The 17941-nt window shown below is 34.2% G+C and overlaps 1 protein-coding gene across 1 annotated transcript; it reads left to right on the top strand.

The window, feature by feature from the left end:
* LOC121409215 (tRNA (uracil-5-)-methyltransferase homolog A-like) lies at window positions 1-16677 on the top strand. Its single transcript, XM_041601070.1, has 17 exons — window positions 1-120; window positions 576-1010; window positions 1640-1728; window positions 2426-2501; window positions 3960-4084; window positions 4535-4684; window positions 4939-4987; window positions 5331-5394; window positions 7442-7477; window positions 8232-8449; window positions 9063-9160; window positions 9674-9783; window positions 10400-10521; window positions 11630-11705; window positions 12510-12629; window positions 13610-13706; window positions 15044-16677. Exons 2-17 carry the CDS (start codon window positions 591-593, stop codon window positions 15207-15209), a joined length of 2016 nt encoding a protein of 671 aa, XP_041457004.1. The 5' UTR covers window positions 1-120; window positions 576-590; the 3' UTR covers window positions 15210-16677.
* Window positions 16678-17941: the final 1264 nt, after the last annotated feature.

The following is a 17941-nucleotide window of genomic DNA, read 5'->3' as shown; positions in this document are numbered from 1 at the left end:
TGGCCATGCAATTTATTTTAATTGTTGCACTGTTCAAAAGTGGCCGTCTCGATCTCAGGGAGACTCAGCTGTTCCAGTATTTTCTGAAGACTAACTTTCAAAATTTCAGTGATCTGTGAGGTGAGTAGACTTATTATAGACATCAAATATCGGCAAATCCAAGATGTTTTCTGTCTCTTGTGTTCGCTGTACACCGTGTGTCCGCAATCTGGTTGTGCATAACTATTGAGATCCAGTCCCACATGTTCATTTTTGCGCAGTATATTTTTTCGAACGATTCAATTAGTCTTGTTCTAAGACTGTAATTCAAAGACAAATGATTATACTAGATTCTAGAGAAAGAAGTGAAAACCGAGAAAAGTTAAATGCAAACAGCATAGCAAAAAGGCTGAAAGGATGAAATGCAAGGAATACACACCTGCAAGACAGGACAATAGCAAACAAAAAGTCCTGAATTTGAAAGTGAATTTGAAGTGGAAAAAATAAGAAAATCTATGTTTGACAAATGAACTCAATGAATTCCAGATGATAACATTTGCACATCTTTTGTTTTACTGTTATTGTTATGTGTTAAGAGATCAGTTACTGCCATGGAAGGAGGGGATAATCAAAAGGATGATGCAACATCCGAGAGTCTTAAACAGCAGAAAGAAATACAAGATATACAATTGTCAGGTGACCAAAGCAGCAGTGAGCAAGCTAATGAGGAAGGAACTGAAACAGATCAAATGATTCCAGATATCAAAGAAAATAATGCAGCGTCTTCAACTTCAACTGGAGAAGAAAAATTGGCTGCAGATAATTCTTCCCATTGTGACGCAGAAGACAATACAGATGAGGTGATAGACAAGAGACAAGGTTCTGATGACGAAGGCTCAAAGGATGTCGATGAGGATGAAGATATGGAAGGAGAAGATGAAGGGACCAAACATCTGGGACGGGAGGGAGAATTCACATCTGAGATATTCAAAATCATGCTGCGAAATCTACCAACAAGATTTGGGTTTCAGGTGATTTTTTTTTATTTCAGGTCCAGTGTTGACAGATGACCATCTACCAACTTGAACACTGAAGGGCATTTTCACGGTAACTGACGTTACAAGGCACAATTGTACACACTTTTCATTAAAATTGTGCCGTGTAACGACGGTTACCGTGAAAATGCCCTGAACTTGAAATCCCCAGATCTATCTGGAGTATTTATTATGGAAACTTTTTATATGAGCACAGTAATAAAATAATAACCCTACACAGTAAAAGTACATTTTGTTTGTAGTGACAAGATGTGCAGCATTTTCTTAGGGGGAAATATTTATTGATACACCAGTGATAGAGAAATACTTCAAAATTATGATTTCCATGAGATCATTACTCCAAGAACCAGATTGTGAACAAGTTCTAGTATAAAGGTCTATGTATGACTAATTACTGAACTGCATCCACACCAAAAAAAAAACGAAACCCAGAATTATTGCTCATGCAGGGCTACCATAATTGTCTTCTGTATTATGAAGTACTTCCTTGAGATTCTTATTCAAAATGGATCCAGAAGAAATATTTGCAATCACAAATTTGACACCTTTCTTTTAATAATTGATTATACTGTGATAATTTCTTTCTCTATCTGATGGTAAAACAGCAATTACGGAAGATGTTAGCAGGCCTGCAGCTCAAGCCAAAGAAGTTGAAAGCTCTTAGAAATAAGGATTATGCCTTTGTTACTTTTTCGTAAGTATTGGTTTCATGGAACTTTGCCATAGAAGTTAAGTTGGAGGGACCTAAGGAAAAAGACCCTTTTTTAATTTTATAGATTTTTTTAACAAAAGCTAGTCATTATCACAAAATAGCTTGTATGAATGAAAATGAATTACACCAAACAATTTGTCATCTTGTACATGAATGTTGAAGACAATGACAGACCCCTTTATCCACAAAATGTTGTATGACAGCTAGTAAACAAAAACTGTTTTGCCCTTCATCTACTGTCTTACATCCAATTACGGAGGCCCAACTGACTGTTGAGGTCTCTGTATTACTAAAATAATTCATAGGATATCTTGGGCACAATTGTTGATGATATAGCATACACGTGTATCTCAATAGTGTAGGACAATTTGTCAAGTTTAATTTCAATTTAATTTGTTTTACTGCCAATCGGCAACACTAGACATGGGCTTTATCTGATTGATTTAATTAGATTTATCTTGATTCCATGAATATATATCATTGTGAGGAATTTCTGTGATTCATCCCTTTTTGAGATCCAATTTTCATTGTGTAATGTTACTTGGTTGAAATAATCATTTATGCATTATTTTACTACAGAATTTTAGTGATGTTGCATTATTTTCACATGTAATGTACTATATCTTACAACAAATCCACTGTTTGGACATATCAAATATGTCTTGTTTTGATTCTTTAGATGTGAGGAGGACAGACAGAAAGCAATGGAGGTTCTCAACAAGCATGTGTGGAAAGGAAGACGATTATCAGCTAAGGTAATACAGGCCTCGAAATAATCGACGGCCATGGCCGTCGATGCCCCCATTACTGGCCGTCATGCCCTTCTTCTTTTTGCTAAAAGTTACGGCCACTAAAAATGTGCCCTTTTTTATATGGCCATGGTGCCCTTTTTCTCATAAATGTGCCCCTTTTGAAAGTCTGCACCTTTTTTTCTGAGCGAGGAAAACTTTTCTCCGATCTCAAAAAGTATTCAATACCTTAGCTTTACCAGCGACGTCCAGTGCATGTATGCAGTCTAGTCCGTATAGCTATACACAGCTGGCCGGCGGGCCGCTAGCGCGCTTTTTTGCTATGTAAGCTGCAGCATAAGAATGGACGAGCGCGAGCTCCGTATGTGTACTACACAAATGTCGCGCGCGCTGTACTGTCCTGGCGAGCGCGCGCGATGCGTAAGTACAGTACTTTGAATGGGAGTGTTTCATAAAGCTGTTCGTCAGTTACGAACGACCGGTGATACTTTCTTGGGTGCTAATCAGATTCACATTTAATTACATGTAGCTCAAGAAGGTATCACCAGTCGTGCGTAAAGTCGTTCGTAACTTACGAACAGCTTTATGAAACACCCCCCCTCCCTCCGATATATCCGTACAAGTAAATGTTAAGAATTGAGTGAGTAGCATGTAGCTGGTACAATTTGATCGAAAGGCATGAGATGCGAGCAAAAAAGATGGTTTGGTAATGAATCTGATGTATAACATCGACTATGGAAAGCCCCCCCCCACGCTGCGAAACTGTAACACCTACAAATAATTTATTACATGCCCCTTAAAAAGTGGCCTTGGTGCCCCTCTGTATGGCCTTGGTGCCCTCTGCTGCCTGGCCTCAGTGAAAAAGTGCCCCTCAAAACAGTGGCCTTGCCCCCCAAAAAATCCTATTTCGAGGCCTGTAATATATTTTCATTATCATTAGCCTTAACTGTAAATTTACCGATATGCTAAATTTATGATTTATATGGACAATGATCTGATATGATAATTGCAGAATGGAATTACAGGAAGGGCCACTTGGATTGAAGCTCGAAATTTTAGAGGAAATCATAAAATTTCCTTTTCCCCCCAAATCACCCATGCGGTGAAGATTTAGTTTTTGAATTCATGTGTCAAATGTTACAATGGTGTGCCACATTTCCCATCATACATCAACACATAAATTTATTTTTTTTTAAATGACATTTATTACTTCAATAGTATATCATTTCTGTTTCTGATAAGGTGTGAAGCTGTTACACTATCGGATTCCACATTGTCAGATTCTATATTATTATGCACTTCAAACAAATATGAATTCTGTTATGATAGCTAAGATCTATAGACCCTATAATAACTACAGATAGGAATAATCATGTAATGTTGATCTTCAAATGCCATTCTTCTTTTATTAAAAAGGGAAATTAATAAGATGAAAATAAAACATAACCACCATTTTCCTTACAGTTTGCCAAGCCAAATGAGGATCCTATGGTAGCTCTGAAACGCAAACAAGAGAATCAAGGAGGAGGAGGGGGCAAGAAGACCAAGGGGGATCAAAATGCTGATGAACATCTTCCAATAGAAGATAGGTAGGGACAGAGTAATATGTATGGGTTAATTTGAATTGAGTTGAAATTTGCATCAGAATTGTGTATTTCCATGTTAGCTTTGCAGAATTTGTGTTTGATACAACATTCTAAGGCCAAGAGGATACATGTTAGAAATCCTGAAAGGGCTCACAAAATTTGCATAGTTACATTGCAGTACCGTGCTGTTAGCTATTCCAACAGTGTGTGTGCAATAGGGATACATTCTTGTGTGTGGCGGCGTGTGTATGGAGAATCACTGAGCCTGACGGTACACAAGGCTATTTAGTTGCCCATGTTGAAAAATTGTGCGTACATAACGATCCTTACTGATGAGTGTCAGCATACTTGTTTTCAACAAGGTACTTCTCTTCCATCTAGTACTTTCATCTCGAGTAGAGAATTCTGATATTTTTATAACCATACATTTTTTTTTCTGGTTGATGCTTGTAGATTAAACAATGCAGTCACTCCTCTGTGGAAACAAGATTACCAGGATCAACTCAAGGAAAAGCGGCAAATAAAAGAAGATTTATTAAGAAGGCTTGCCATAACGTTCTTCAACGATATACCTGCAATGCGAAATCACATCAGTGAACAGAGGTGAGATATTCTCCTTTACATCAAATTTGCTTCTCTAAAAATTGTAAAATATGCCAAAAGTCATATATCCTCAATGCAATGGTCTTTGTCATTTATATATTCATTTCATTTCCAAAGTGTTTGTGAGACTTTGAAAGTAACATGTATACCAACTTGTGTGACTTATAGGTCATGCTTACAAGTCAACATGTTCCAGTTAGTTTAGGACTGATTCATCTCATGATGTTATTTCAATCATTTTGTGTTTTTCACAGGGAGAAATATGATGGTTTATGTTGTCAACTGGAAGATATTAAACCATCGGTGAGTGAGCCTCATATTCACTTTACTTTTTTTAATTTTTCAACATATGTTCATGTATTAAGGGTATGACTGCCCTATCCAAACCGTATTTGTTTTTTTTTTAATTCTCTTAACATCACTATGTTATACTTGTAATAAGTCATTATAATTTGGTGTGGGGTCTTTTTTGTATATCTTTTAATATTCAATTTTTGAAATAAAGTACAACTCGCTTTTTTACGTTGAGTTTGTGTACAATGTAATTAGATGTGTTTCTTGGGTTTTTGTCTACAACAACAAATATGCTGTATGGAATGAGATTTTGTTGGTTTCTGATTTTAATTTCTAATCATTGTGTTTTCAGCCTATAGTGACTGGTTATCGGAACAAGTGTGAATTCTCAATTGGAAAAAATCCAGATGGAGAAGGTGAATTTTTCAAACATTTTGTATTATAGTAAGTGCAGAGCAATATATGTGTCACTCTCCCAAATTAAAGAATTTTGATTGATATCATTGTACATTACCAATTGAAAATGTAGTAATATTTGAACAAAAAGTTAAATCATATAAGTCAAAACTCATTGACTAGAATATCAGAGGGATATGAAAGAAAATACAATTAACAGGGTTGGCGGATTTAAATCACGTTGATTTAAATCGTGATTTAAATCGCGATTTAAATCACCATGATTTTTTTAAAAAAATCATTGATTTAAATCACTTCCATTGAAACATGTACAAATCATGGACAAAGTATTTGTTCAATGCAGTTTTAATTCTTCAAGTCAAGTGAAAAACTTTGAATTAACTTTATATCAATAAAAGATCAACAAAGTCTTCATATCTACTTAAAACAAATTAAAATCAAATGAATAAAATCAGGTAATTCCTTAAAAACTACAGATGTATGTTGTCAATAGGTACTCATTTTTTGTAAATTATGTCGAGTTTTTCTTCTGAAATTTTACATTCTTTGTCAGTTATTATTAGTCAATTTCTTTCTTAACGTAAAGTTTTCACATAATCCAAAGACTTTTCAGAGAGCAGTTTGTAAAAAAAAAAATATAATATATAAAAAAGTCGATGAGAAAAGGTTTGTTGGCAGTTTTCCAGTTTTGATCCTTCGCCTACACATAACTACTTCTGTCATGTAAAATAAAAAATGATACCTGCATGTAATCAACATATTTAACATGCCTCTTATTTCGTATTGTTACATTTATCATACATTTGATGTTTTGAATAACATTTTATAAAAATCACATTAACATAATGTAGTACAGTCATAATTTGACTGTTGAGAAAAGCTTTCTCTTATAAACCTTTTAAGTCACTGCAGCCCATTTTATGTTCAGTGCTACAAATAATGGAAGTTTTGTATCTGCATGTAATAATGGAAAGAGCTCTATAACAACAATTTGCAAAACTCAGAATAAACATTTAACACTGTATTTTAACGTTAAGATGCAGGTACTTCAGTTACAATCATTGGCAGTTGTAAGCTGTGTCTCATTTAAAATAAAATACTTCTTTTTGTAATACATATGTTGTAATTTACGCAGTTTTGCAGTTTTTATCCTTTAAGTTAAAAGTAAGTAGATTTTTTTCATACTTCATGGATCAAACAGATTTTTTTGTAGAGAATATGGGAATAAAAATTGTAGATTAATGTAAAAAAAATCACAGTAACAGAATGTAGTATAGTCACCCTTTGACTAAGCTATCTCCTATATTGTTCTCCAAAACTGAGAGTTTTGCATCTATATCTGTAGCAAGAGAAGAGCTTTTTATCAAAAAGATCCTTAACATATACAGTTGTAGTCTCTCTTTGACTATTGTAAAGCTGTGACTAATTGAAAAAAATCATTGATGAGAAATATTTCTCTTACAATATACATGAATACTAGTAATTGGCAAAGGGTTTGTTGGCAGTTTTGATAAGGGATTTTTTCTCTTGGATTTTTTTAAATATTTGAATGAAAAATCCCAGAGGGGAATTTTCTCTACTCACTGGGAATTCCCTAGGAATATTCCTTCATAGGCCTATGTATGATAGAATTAAGTTCAGATACATGATTCCTCAAATTTATTTTTAATTGTCCATTTTTACTGGATTTTAATTACAAAATATGTGGTTAAGAACAATATTAGGGGTGAAATGTATAACATCAATATTGATGTCATTGTAAGAGTAAGGGGGGGGGATAATTACCCTTTTTTTCGAAGGAACTTTAAAAAAATCAAAAAAATCAAAAAAATCTGATTTAAATCAAATAAATCCGATTTTTTTGATTTTTTTTTAAAAATCAAAAAAATCGCCAACCCTGACAATTAATGTAAGACAAAAAATATTGATCCAAAGTATCCTGCCAATAATTTATCAGTTATATATAGTTTGAAATTTGTTCATCTTGATGACAAAGATGTCACACCAGTCATTATTATTTTGATATTATTTTGAATTTCTCTGCAGAAAAAACTGTTGGTTTTCGTCTTGGTCTATATAAAGGTTAGTATATGTAGAGTTCTTTGTACATAGCCTTTTTAATAGAGGGTTCCCACATGACGTTACAGTCAGCCATGTTTAAAGACATAAGAATGGGAAATTTGTGCATCATAACGCTTTGATGCTTGGGTTTTAAGTGTTTTTCCTCCAACATGGCTGCTTGGCAAACCCTCTATATACTGACTTTTCAAATTGCCTTTTTTAGATTATAGATTCAACGGGTTAGTTGTATTTTGAGAAAATTTTATAGGGTTTATTAAAACATACTCATCAACATCGTAGTCACCAACATCACTTTATTTGAAAATTACCTATCATTTTAATTGTCATCGTTATCACCTGTTTCATCATAGTCATCATCATTATCATCTTCATCATCATTACCATCATCATTCCCTTGTTTGCTTTGTTGCTTAGTTTTATCCTTGCCACATAGATCCTTATGACCAATACCCATTTCTATGCACCACATGACTTTCCGTTGTCAGTTTATCACCGTCTGGGTCTAGGAGCATATACAGCCTGTATTCTCACCTTGTCATGTTCTTTGTTTTAATGCATTTTACCAAAACTCAAACCATCAATAGAAATACTGATGTATTAAAGACTCTTGGTGCCTTACGGATGGATTCCTGCAAAAAGAAATAGTATTGAGTTATATCTTGTTGTCATCTCATATCATACATGTTCATTGTACACGAGTCTTTTCTTTCATTTGAATCCTTATATTGTATTCCACTGTGATTTCTATATGCAGGTGGTCAGATATCAGTAGTGAATCCGTCTGCATGTCCCAATGTACCAGGAAATTCCAAAGCTGTTGTCCAGTCCTTCCAGACCTACATTAGACAGTCCAGTCTTCCTGCATATGACCCCATGACCCATAGAGGACACTGGAAGATGTTAACGGTCAGAACGACCCAAGGGTCAGGGGTCATGGCCATGGTGACCTTTCATCGGCAGTCCCTCTCAGAGGTAAAACATGCAGCATTGATTTACAATTAAAAATTTTCTTCTTCCATATATGTGTTTATTTTTATTTTTCTGCTTTGGTGAATTCAGTCTCTTAGGATCAATTTTAGACATTGATCACATTATAAAGTATAGGATTGGTGAGACTATTTTTCAGGCAAATGCTGGAATTTAGGCTCAGATAATTATCAAGTTCGACATGATATGCTCTGCATTATTCAATTGTTATCTGTTATCAGTGGTTAATCGTGAAGTGTAGCTTTAGCAATATTCTCAAAATTTGTTTTGATTGATTTGTGTAAGTAGATTTGTGGAATATTATAGGAATATTCTTACATTGGAACACACTTACTTGGTTTTTAATTGCACTTCATTGTTGGGCAAAAGAATTTCAAAAACAATTTTGCGTTACCAACCTTTTGAGAAATAACATATCCACTGCACCATTTACTGTTGCAATAATACACTGATCATTATCTGATGCATTGCTCTTTATCTGATGCATCGCTCATCAACTATTTTCAGATTGTATGTATGAAGTAAATGTTTCTATTGGTCCACAATAGAAAGATGTTAACATTTAATGTGTAAATGTCAAATTTTTGTTTTCTTGAAGGATGATGTGGAGAAAGAGAAGCAGAAGCTTGCTGAATACTTTGGAGAAGGGGAAGGAAAGTCTTGCGGCATCACCTCTCTTTTTGTGCATGTGCAGTGGTGAGTCAAATTAAAATGATTTAAAATAATGAGAGTTGGCACAAGCATGATCCAGGCTCCCCCCCAAAAAAAAAAAAAATCTTCTGTTCATGTCAAATGAGTCTTTTTATTGAACCTCATACTAATTTTATGTTCAGATAAATTTCCAGTTTTTAATTAGTAAAATTAGTGACTCTTGTAGTCTATAAATGACAATTTATTATTTTCATTTTTCAAAAACCTGTAATTGATTGCTTCTTTTATATCCTAATGGAATCTAGAATTTTTGCAGACATTGTTATGCAGGGGCGTGAATATTCTGCTTTTAAGCTGTTTCAGCTATTTTGCTTTTGATTTTCAGCTTAATTTCAACTTATTATGGCTTTCCTTGTACATAAGTATGGAGGCTCTGTCAATTTCAACTTATTTCAACACTCTTCAGCTACTTTCAGCTCTTAATTTATGATCACTCAATGTTCTGGTTTCTGCAGATGCTATTGATTTCAGTATATTTGTTCATTGTTTATCTTTCAGGCAAGGGGACAAAAATGCCATAAAGTTTGATCATATTCACGGAGATCGCTACATCACTGAGGACTTACTGCAGTTGAAGTTCAGAATATCCCCCGAAGCGTTCTTTCAAGGTGATTGCTATAATGTTAAACCTACAGTTTAAAACAAAAATGCCTGTTGGTCATTCCTTCAACAACAAAAAAAAAAATAGAAATGAAAAATGAAAATGTAAAGAAATTTGAATTTTAAAATGTGAAGGAAGTGAAAATAAGTAATGATGGGGATTTTGAAAAAGAAAAAGCTTCCATGGCTAGTAAGATTGATATAAATGATCTTCTAAAAAATGCATTAATTCATGGGGTGTCTTTTTCAAATTTCTGAAAATAAGTATTCATTCTACACACAAAAGATAATCACTAACTCTAAAGTCAACTAAAAACCAACCTGTCTCTAATATCATGATATGAATCGTTATTGTTTTATCTAATGATCAATCAAGCCCTAAGATGGAGGAATAAATCTCTCAAGCTTCTATTTAACCCATTGGAGATTGAATAATTTTGCTATAAGACATGTTTTCCATACACTCTAGCCCACATATATGCAGGCTCAGTTTCAAACAGGTTAAAGATTTCATGTGTATCTTTTCATGCTGAAAAGAATGTTGATTGGATAAGTTTGGGTTCAGTAATAATAAAATTCAAGTTTGCTTCCTTTCTTTTCTTTGATATTACTATATGACAATAGTGAATACACCAGCAGCTGAGCTTCTTTACACAACGATAGGTGACTGGGCTCAAGTCACTAAAATAACAACACTTCTAGATATCTGCTGTGGTACTGGAACAATTGGAATCTCTCTCGCCAAGGTAAATCAACTTTACATATACTCATAGGTCTTCATATCAACTTTTATGAACTTTAATACATAAATCAGCAAAAAATGCATGGGAGGTGAGAGTGGTTTGTACTAAAGTATAACAGCTCAAACATATTTACACTTAATTGATTACAGTGAGTAGCCCCTTGTTGAACATGTAATACATGGTTGAGAGGTTGTATTATAGTCAGGAGGAGTCTAGGCAGGAAAGAAAATATATGCAAAGTTCTTAACAATTGTTTTACATGTGAATATTTATTTAATTGTTTAATCTCAATCATTATTCCAAGATATTAAAGGGGAATGAAATCTTTAGAACAAGTGGGCTTGTGGAAAGAGAAAATCAAAGAATAAGATCAAAGAAAGTTTGAGAATATTTAGATAAATAATGAGAAAGTTATGACCATTTGAATATTGCAAGCATTTATGCTATGGAGATCCTCTCTTTGGCAATGCGACAAAGATGTGTGATGTCATATGTGAACAACTTTCCCTGTGATGGACTATACCCCCAAAATGTATTTTCTGCATTATGGTGATACAAACTGTTTATCCATAATGTATTCTTTAAAAATCTGCATTACATGCCCTCCTATAGAAATAATACATGATCTACTAATAGATAGAAATGAAGAAATGAGGCAGTTTATAAGTGAAATATATAGAAAAAGTTGTTCACATGTGACTGACATCACACATCTTAGTCGCATTGCCAACCGGAATGAGCTAAATTATAATGATCTAAACTTTAAATGCTCACACATTATTTATTCAATTTTTCTCAAACTTTCATTGACCTGTTTCTTTGATTCTGTTTTCACAAAAGCTATCTTGTTTCAAAGGTTTCATTTTCCTTTAAGCTAAATCAGCCTTTGTTTATTTTTTAGTCATTCAAGTTCACATTCTATTAATCATGGCTATAATTAATCATTGAGGATAATACCATTACATGTGCTCTACCAATATTAAGTCTGTCATTTTTACATCAGTTATCTAACCTGTTGATGCAAATGTGTCATTTAGAATAAGCTTTTTAATAATTAGTTTGAAAAATCTTTTGTAATTTGTTTTTCTTGTTCTTCATTCTTTTATCCAAGAGAGTAGATAAGGTGATTGGAGTAGAAATGAATGGACAGGCTGTAGAAAACGCTAAAGAGAATGCTGCAATAAATGGTATGTGCTTTTTTTATCAATACATTTCTGCTTTCCTTTCATGAACACCTTTGTTTTATAGCATAGAACAGTGTTATCTTGTGCTATGTGCCACACTCTCATTCTATCCTCTCTCTTTAGCACTCTCACCTGTGCCAGGAGTATCATTTTCTCACAGACATGCTGCAATATCAATAAACCATTATCAATATTTGTTATCATTTTTTGCACATGCATCCAAGGGGGGGGGGGGGGTAGCTCAATATTTGGGATGTGACTATTTTATATGTGTAAATAACAAGCAACATTTCAAGAACATTGGCAAGAAAAAGTTTATTACTGCACTACACTATAAGGAAAGAATATCCTCCCAGGGACTACTAATTTTCTCTTTGAATGGCTGTCTTATTGGTGTGGACAAGGTAGCATTTCTTTAGAAATCAATATGCTCCTAAAGACCGCTAGTATACAGGTACAGACCCTGATTGAAACTTTGATCAACAAATGAATCTTGAGACAAGACTACCTCAAATAAAACTTTCTGGGTGTTGTGGCATGCGCCTGTATTCCAAGCTATGGGGAAGTTACAAATTGATGCAGAGGTTTGAGGTTCGAGCCCTGGTCACGTCTTTTGGATGGTGACGTTAGAGGTCGATCCCAGACGTAAATAATCATATCTGATTGATAGATGTCTGACAAAACTCAAATACACACAATTCTGTTTCCTACTTGACACAAGTCTTAGGTACTCATCTTCAGACCACTTTCCTCAAGTGAAGGTTAACAAACCACTAATGTTCTCTACTTAACATCTCTCTTCGATAGGTGTGGACAATGTAACATTCTACTGTGGCAAGGCAGAAGACCTATTGCCAGGGATTACCAATAGGCTTCATAACAGTCTTGATGTCATAGGAATTGTCGACCCACCCAGGGCAGGATTACGTAAGTGACTTATTTTTTTTACTGAAATACATTAAGTGGAAAACTTTGTAGAAAGATAAATGACTTGATTAAATTTTTGCCCTGTAATAATATATAAGAACTGAAAGCTGCTAGATTATTTTCAAAAGTGATTGGCCAACCCCATAATGGGTTTGTTTATTCATGGTTATTGGGACAATTTCAGGAAAAGTTTGTTTATTGAACTTTAGGATTTCTAATGTTTCTTTGGGGCATAATATTTTGCATAGTTATGTAACTTTGATGCTCAAAAAGTATGTAGAGAACTCCTCAATAAATGCTATACAGATGCACAAATCTACTTGATTGACCGTATTCAATACCAGGTTTTTTTTACAGAATATGATATACCGTTAGTTCTCTTCAGTCAGTTAGAGGAAAGGTGTACACAGATGAACAAAGAACAGGATATATTTTTTCATGCAAATGTGATTTCTTTTAAAACTGAGCCTCTATTTAATGCATATCCTAAACCCATCACCATTGAAATTGTGATCTACTATATGCCTACTACTGAATGAAAATCAATACTACTAACGTATACAGCTTTAAATGTACCTCTTTTATATGTGTGTAAGCTTATAAGAGGAATAGACCATTTTTCTGAATCTACATGAAGCGTTGTACTTTAGTAGTCTCCAGTGTCCAAAATAAGTACAAATATGACTTTTGGCCATCAAAATACTGGACAGGAACTTTCATTGATATTCAGTCAGAAAGAAGGTGCATGAAATGATGTTTATGTAGTGTAATAAACCCATTGTAAACAAATGGCAGAGAAATTACATGTATTGCATATTTTGTATGATTACAGTGTGTGTGATCATATTTGATCTATTATGCACCCTGTCTGTTGTATTTGCATTTTAAGTTGCAGTTTACTTTTGATAGAAATTTTACAACTACCAATTAAATGCAATCATTCATATATTGATTTTCTTATTTCTTCAACTTTTATTTAGATCAACGTGTTGTCCAAGCAATCAGAAGATGCCCAAAGTTAAATCGTCTCATTTATGTTTCGTGTGATGCAAAGCAAGCCTCCAACAATTTTCTGAAGTAAGTTTGGCCTACTGTAGTTATAAAGTTTAGGTATCGTGCGACCTTGTAGATAGAAGCATTGTTGAGTGTTTTTTTTTTTTTTTTTTGGGGGGGAGGTTATCTCTCTGGGATTGCTGCCTATGTTGAGGAAGACACTAGCTGTTTACATGTGTGTATTAAACATATAATTAAAATGTCAAGTGCACTTAAAAAAAAGGTTAATTTCAATCAAAAGATAAAAATCAAACTTGCATAATGTATAATGGATGTAAAATAAGGAAGTTCAAAAATTTTGCTTATTTATGATCATGAGAGTAGAGATCAAGATTGGGCACTGATGGTGAAATTGATGATTTTGAATTCAACAAAAAGCTAATGGATGGTCATCTCATATACATTTACATAAGGCATAATAGATAAAAACTTCATAGTAGAAGACACATGACAGGTTCAAAGAGAAGGCAGTAGATGAATGAAAGTGGCTGTCCACATCTTGACTGACCACACCCCTACACTCTCACCTAATAAACCCAAGGGTTCTTTATAATTAGAGGTGCTGCTCCACAGGTGGCACGGTTATTAGACATTGCCAAGATGTGTATTTTAGTTGCTAAGAAAGAAGTAAATTGTCTTTTTTTATCAAATTGTGTTAACTTTGTATATGTTGATTACACTAGTAATATAACTAAGTTTTGTTGCCAATAAATAAGCCTTGTATTTACATTTTTGTGGGAGAGTGGGAGGGGGGGGGGGTCTCAAGAGCCCACACTGTGATGCTTTGGATAGTGGCACAGTACAGATTTCCAGTGACAAATGTGGCACCTCAACAATACTAATAAAGAACTCCTGGGGCCTGTTGCATAAAACTTTTTACCTGAGAAAACTCTGGTAAAAACTGAAAACTAAGGTTAGTCTGATTTCTGCCATTGACTTTAACACAGGGCAAAAACTCCGGTAAAAACAACCCAAGTTTTCTCAGGTAAAAAGTTTTATGCAACGGACCTCTGGTTAAACCTTCCCCCACAACTTGTGTTATCACTTCATCATGAATTCCTTCAGAATGTTTTTTTTTTTTTTTTTATTGTGGGGCCATTTCAAGAATGTATACAGTTAAGGGCATATATGTTTATGGGGACACTCCTTTATTTGAGGCAGCTTTACAGTTTGGGGCATATCTGTTTATGGGGACACTCTATTTTATGCAGCTTTTTTTTCTGCTGGATGATCCAGCATTAACTTTAAATTTTCGTTCACGTTGTATTTATCCTTCATTTGCCATTTATTATTACCTTTTCACTTTTTTCTGCACATGTATTAAAGCCTTTCCATGTTTTGTTTCTTTTTGTCATGTGAAGTTTGTGCAGATCAATGTCAAAGAAGCAGAAAGGAGTTCCGTTCACATTAGTCAAGGCAATCCCAGTCGACCTGTTTCCACACACAAGCCATTGTGAGCTGGTTCTGCTCTTTGAGAGAAATCTCAGTAAAAAGACTGAATCAAACAGCAATAGTTCATCTTCATAGCAACAAGCAAATCATGGTTCCGATGCTAGATACAACAATGGCAAAATTAACAGAGTTATAACTCGTTAAAAATGGACCCAAGGATTTTTCATCACTATAGCATATGCATAGCTTCATTGAATGAAGGTGATGCCAAAGGCAATGATATAATTGACAGCATAATATAATCAAACCTTTATCATAGCTAGCAGACTCAAATACATTAGCATTAATCTGGTTATATTCACCTGTATTCATCTCAATCCTATGTGCCTTCGGTGAGGTCTACAATAAGAGCCACTAAACCAGACATAGATTTGGACATCAGAACACTAGAGGAAAAGGAATGGGATCATGACACATATTTCTAAAATAGATTGCATAATGCCCATTTATGCCCTGCATGTTGTACATGTATCAAATTGTCAGCTTCTTGCAAGAAGGGACGTATCATCAATGGAAAAAGTGTGTCATGAAATCTTCTGGTACCTTCTTCTTGAACCTAAATGTGATGTCATTATGATGTAATAAGCAAAAACATTCTGTGCTTTATGCACATAGTTGCATCTTTTTTCTGGAGTCTGGATCGCACATTCACATAAGCTACTTTATTTCCGGGAACTTGATCAGTGGATTGCATATTTTACTTCCTGGAAAAAGGGCATACAGTATTCATTCTTAAGATTAGAAACCGTTAAGAGTGTTTTAAATAAAATCACAAAATATCAATTAAGAAAAAATCTTGGTTTGTCAAAAAGTTTGAGAATTAGGACAGAAAATAATACGCTAGCTGCTGAAAGCACAAAAACAAGGTCAAAACATAATCTGCGTTTTCTCGAAAATGTATGTTTTGCGCACTTAGTCCCTTCTTGCGGGAACTTGACAAAATAATGAATGGATTGGCCAGTGGTGGACACATGTGTATTTGGGAATAGGCATGCACTAAGTAACACTGGACAGTGCCCCTCCCCCTATCCAGGAATATTGATGACTACCGTATTTGTGTTAGACTTTTGTGAAAGAAATTTGATTGACCCATCCTACATTTACCTCTAAACTCAACCATTTTCTGGGGGGGGGCTTCATCGTGGGGCCCCCATAATTCATGAAATCCTTGATCTGGCCACAACCCTGTCTTAAGCTGCATATGTACATGTAGGCCATACCAAATGAAACTTTAAATATATTGTATTGCCTTGCTTTTTTATTTAGGGATTCACTAATGAACGCCTGGAACAAATAGAATTTAGACTTAAATTCTCTGTCTTTATGGTTTTTTTGTATGTGTATTATTTAAATAAAGTCTCTAAAGATATATGCTACAATGGAAATACAGAAATACGGAGCATATTCATCTTAGGCAGTGAAAACTCATAAAAGTGCCAATAGGTTTTGTTTGTTTTTTATTTCTTGACAGTTAGGCCAATGATTTGGTTTTGCATTTAATCGCTGTTGTCTTATGCTGAAGGGAGATGGATTTTTTCTAAAATATTCTAAAAATCTTCCAACGTTCACTTCAAATGCATAGCCAGCACTAAGATTTAATGCCATGATTGCAACCTTTCTAAAGTTAATACTAGTATCACCAGATTTCAAGCTGTAATGCCATAGCAAAGGCATTAATATGAAAACCTATTGCTTTTATTGTAATATGATGGTGATGACAACAACAATGGCATGATGGTGGTGGTAATGATTACAATGATGATGATGATGGTGATGATGGTGATAATGATGATGATGATGGTGGTGATGGGGCAATGGATTTGAACTAACACATCAGATTGCAGGTTGATGATAGAAAGTAATTATTGAATTATCGTCTCATCATCATGACCATCACTGTAATCACTGAACCACTGTGACTTCGAATTCATAAGAATTGTGTCAGATTTCTAATGGGTTTGGAAACCATACCCTACTTATCAATCTTTTGGCAGGTCCACAAAAAGTAACTTCAAATTTCATCCAAATAATATTCATGACTAGAAAGTTTTTGCATATTTAGTGAGCTGGGTGTGGATGAAAACATTCATTTTAATTCAGTTATATTTTCTAATATATCAAATGTCTTGTTTTTAGTATTTTTGTAAAGAAGAAGAATTGATTTTTTAGGTCGTGTTGGAATCTATTGAAACATTTTGTAATGTACATGTCGGTGAAATTTTCTGTCTAAAAGTGCTCAAAATAATTGCTTTCTCCTGACCAAGTCAATGTTTTTAAACTTTATTTTTGTTTTATCCCAAATGATTTTTAAATCATGATGAAGGTTTAAAATGATATAGGATTTAAAAGAAGGTGTAGTTTTAATCAGATCAAGATTGCACTTTTCATAGACCAAGTACATTTAGCATCATTTTGCACGCTGATGTTGCAATTTTACACATTCGTACAATTAAATTCAGCAATCGTAATAATTAGTTTTCTCCCCTAACTTCATATCAGAGAAGCATATAATTGGCAAAGGTTCTTGGACAACATCTATATAATAATCATCAGTATCAATGGTTCAAAATGAAATCTTGATTTAAAGGAAATAACATGGAAACAATTGTCATAATTCCCCCAAAACTAATTCAGCGTGCAAAGCGTTAAAACCAGAAGAGTGCATTTTGATTGGTCATAGGGACCACACACCAAACTAGTATATATTCTATCGGTATTGGTACGTTATATTTTTCTCCCCTTTTTTCATTCTCCTGCATGGTATCCCCATTCTCTCTGTACTGGTACTAAAAAAATGTGCTGTTATC

The sequence above is a fragment of the Lytechinus variegatus genome, chromosome 2, assembly GCF_018143015.1.
Source record: "Lytechinus variegatus isolate NC3 chromosome 2, Lvar_3.0, whole genome shotgun sequence".
Lineage (NCBI taxonomy): Eukaryota > Metazoa > Echinodermata > Echinoidea > Temnopleuroida > Toxopneustidae > Lytechinus > Lytechinus variegatus.
The sequence above is the reverse complement of the archived record's forward strand: the minus strand, read 5'-3'. Positions and strand labels throughout refer to the sequence as shown.

Bases quoted from the DNA above. Each gene is read 5' to 3' on its own strand.
- LOC121409215 (XM_041601070.1), top strand. From the start codon at position 591: ATGGAAGGAGGGGATAATCAAAAGGATGATGCAACATCCGAGAGTCTT. The intron at 1,011-1,639 runs GTGATTTTTTTT...ATGGTAAAACAG, and splicing joins CAACAAGATTTGGGTTTCAG to CAATTACGGAAGATGTTAGC. The intron at 1,729-2,425 runs GTAAGTATTGGT...TTGATTCTTTAG, and splicing joins TATGCCTTTGTTACTTTTTC to ATGTGAGGAGGACAGACAGA.